Source organism: Cotesia glomerata, unplaced genomic scaffold (genome assembly GCF_020080835.1).
Source record: "Cotesia glomerata isolate CgM1 unplaced genomic scaffold, MPM_Cglom_v2.3 scaffold_90, whole genome shotgun sequence".
Lineage (NCBI taxonomy): Eukaryota > Metazoa > Arthropoda > Insecta > Hymenoptera > Braconidae > Cotesia > Cotesia glomerata.
Genome location: NW_025404567.1, coordinates 1 through 1675, shown reverse-complemented (window position 1 = coordinate 1675; position 1675 = coordinate 1). Strand labels below are relative to the sequence as shown.

The following is a 1675-nucleotide window of genomic DNA, read 5'->3' as shown; positions in this document are numbered from 1 at the left end:
AAGTCGCCAAAGAAGATGCTTTTCGATTAGGTTATAAACACGCTGACTTAGATGATTTTCTCCCACTCAGAATAACAAGATTTTACTTGTAGACAAGTTCGTTGCAGTGAAAGACTTTTATCTTAGCTTGATATCACGATGTGAATAGTAAGCGTTTGAAATGAAGACTGACTCGCAGCGCCGGATGGACTGGCTTATATACTTCACTGGCGGGATTCTCGAATTTTCAGCTGAAATTCTCTCGATTGAGTTCGAGAGAACTCTTTTTAGATAAATTCACTTTTCAGATTAACAAAATGAATGATTTTAATACAAAATGAATTTTTACTTTATTTTAACTCTTTTGATTATTAATTAATCGATTTTTAATTAATATTTAGCCAAATTAAGAATTTTGATCTAGACTTTTCTTTTACGAGATGTTTCTAGGCGCAGACGCGAGTAAGGCGCAGGCGCGAGCTAAGCGCGAGCTAAGCGAAAGCGCCAATGTTGTTGTTTAGAGTACTCATAACGATCAATAGGTGGCGCCACATATTTAATAATTTTGAATTATAACCAACAATTTTGAATTATATCTTTTTTTTTTTATTCTATTTTTAAACATTTTCCGCCCGCCTTTGTTAAATTGATTTAATAAACTATTGTTAATGAATTGGTAAGATTCTTAATTTAGTGACAGGTCTTTCAAAGGTACTCGTAACCGTTTTTACAGTAACTACTCGAACGTGGCCATCCTTACCGGGGTGAACTTTGATGATACGTCCTAGAGGCCATTTTGTTGGTGGATATCTTTCATCCGTAATGAGAACTAGTTACCCTGGTTTGAATTCAGGCATTGGTTGATTCCATTTGTAAATCGGTTGATACTTTTGAAGATATTCTTTAGACCACTTAGTCCAAAAATCATCAGTTATGCGTCGCAGAAGCTGCCATCGAGAAAGACGAGATATTTGAATATCTTCTAAAGAAGGTTCAGGTACAATATTTAGTGGTCCTCCTATAAGAAAATGACCAGGAGTTAGCACGGAAAGATCATCAGGATCTTTAGTGAGCGAACAAAGAGGCCTTGGGTTCAAAACAGCTTCAACTTGAGTCAGGAAGGTACTTATTTCTTCGTAAGTTAGTTGTTGTTCTCCTATTACTCTACAAAGATGGTGTTTTGTTGATCTCACTCCAGATTCCCACTTTCCACCGAAATGAGGAGCAGAAGGAGGATTAAACAACCATTGAGTACCGTCATTGGCGAGGAGTGAAGCTAGTTTGATGTTGAAGAAAAGAGGTTTCGAAGTTCCGAGTCCGCTCCTTTGAGATTGGTTCCACAATCGCTTCTCAATATTGCATAAATCCCACGTCTGGCAGTGAACCGTTTATAAGCTGCTATGAAGGCATTAGTTGTATAATCGGTGACAAGTTCTAGATGAATAGCTGACGTAGATTCACAGACAAATAAGGCAATGTATGCTTTATATTCACGAGCATTGCGTCCTCTCCAAGTTTTTAGCATGAATGGTCCAGCATAGTCAACACCGGTATGCAAAAAGGGACGAAAAGGAGTAACTCGATGAATTGGTAATTGACCCATTAGTTGTTGGCTCTTGATTTGTCGGAATCTTGCACATCTTACACAGTTCCAGATTGCTAATTTGACTGAAGTTCTTCCTCCAATAATCCAGAA

General features: G+C 37.7%; 1 protein-coding gene across 1 annotated transcript; it reads right to left on the bottom strand.

Annotated features, from left to right (window-relative positions):
- Window positions 1-812: 812 nt before the first annotated feature.
- On the bottom strand, window positions 813-1582 carry LOC123274906. The gene is made up of 2 exons (XM_044742701.1): window positions 1365-1582; window positions 813-1302 (listed from the first exon to the last, which is right to left on the bottom strand). Exons 1-2 carry the CDS (start codon window positions 1580-1582, stop codon window positions 813-815), a joined length of 708 nt encoding a protein of 235 aa, XP_044598636.1.
- Between the last annotated feature and the right edge of the window lie 93 nt (window positions 1583-1675).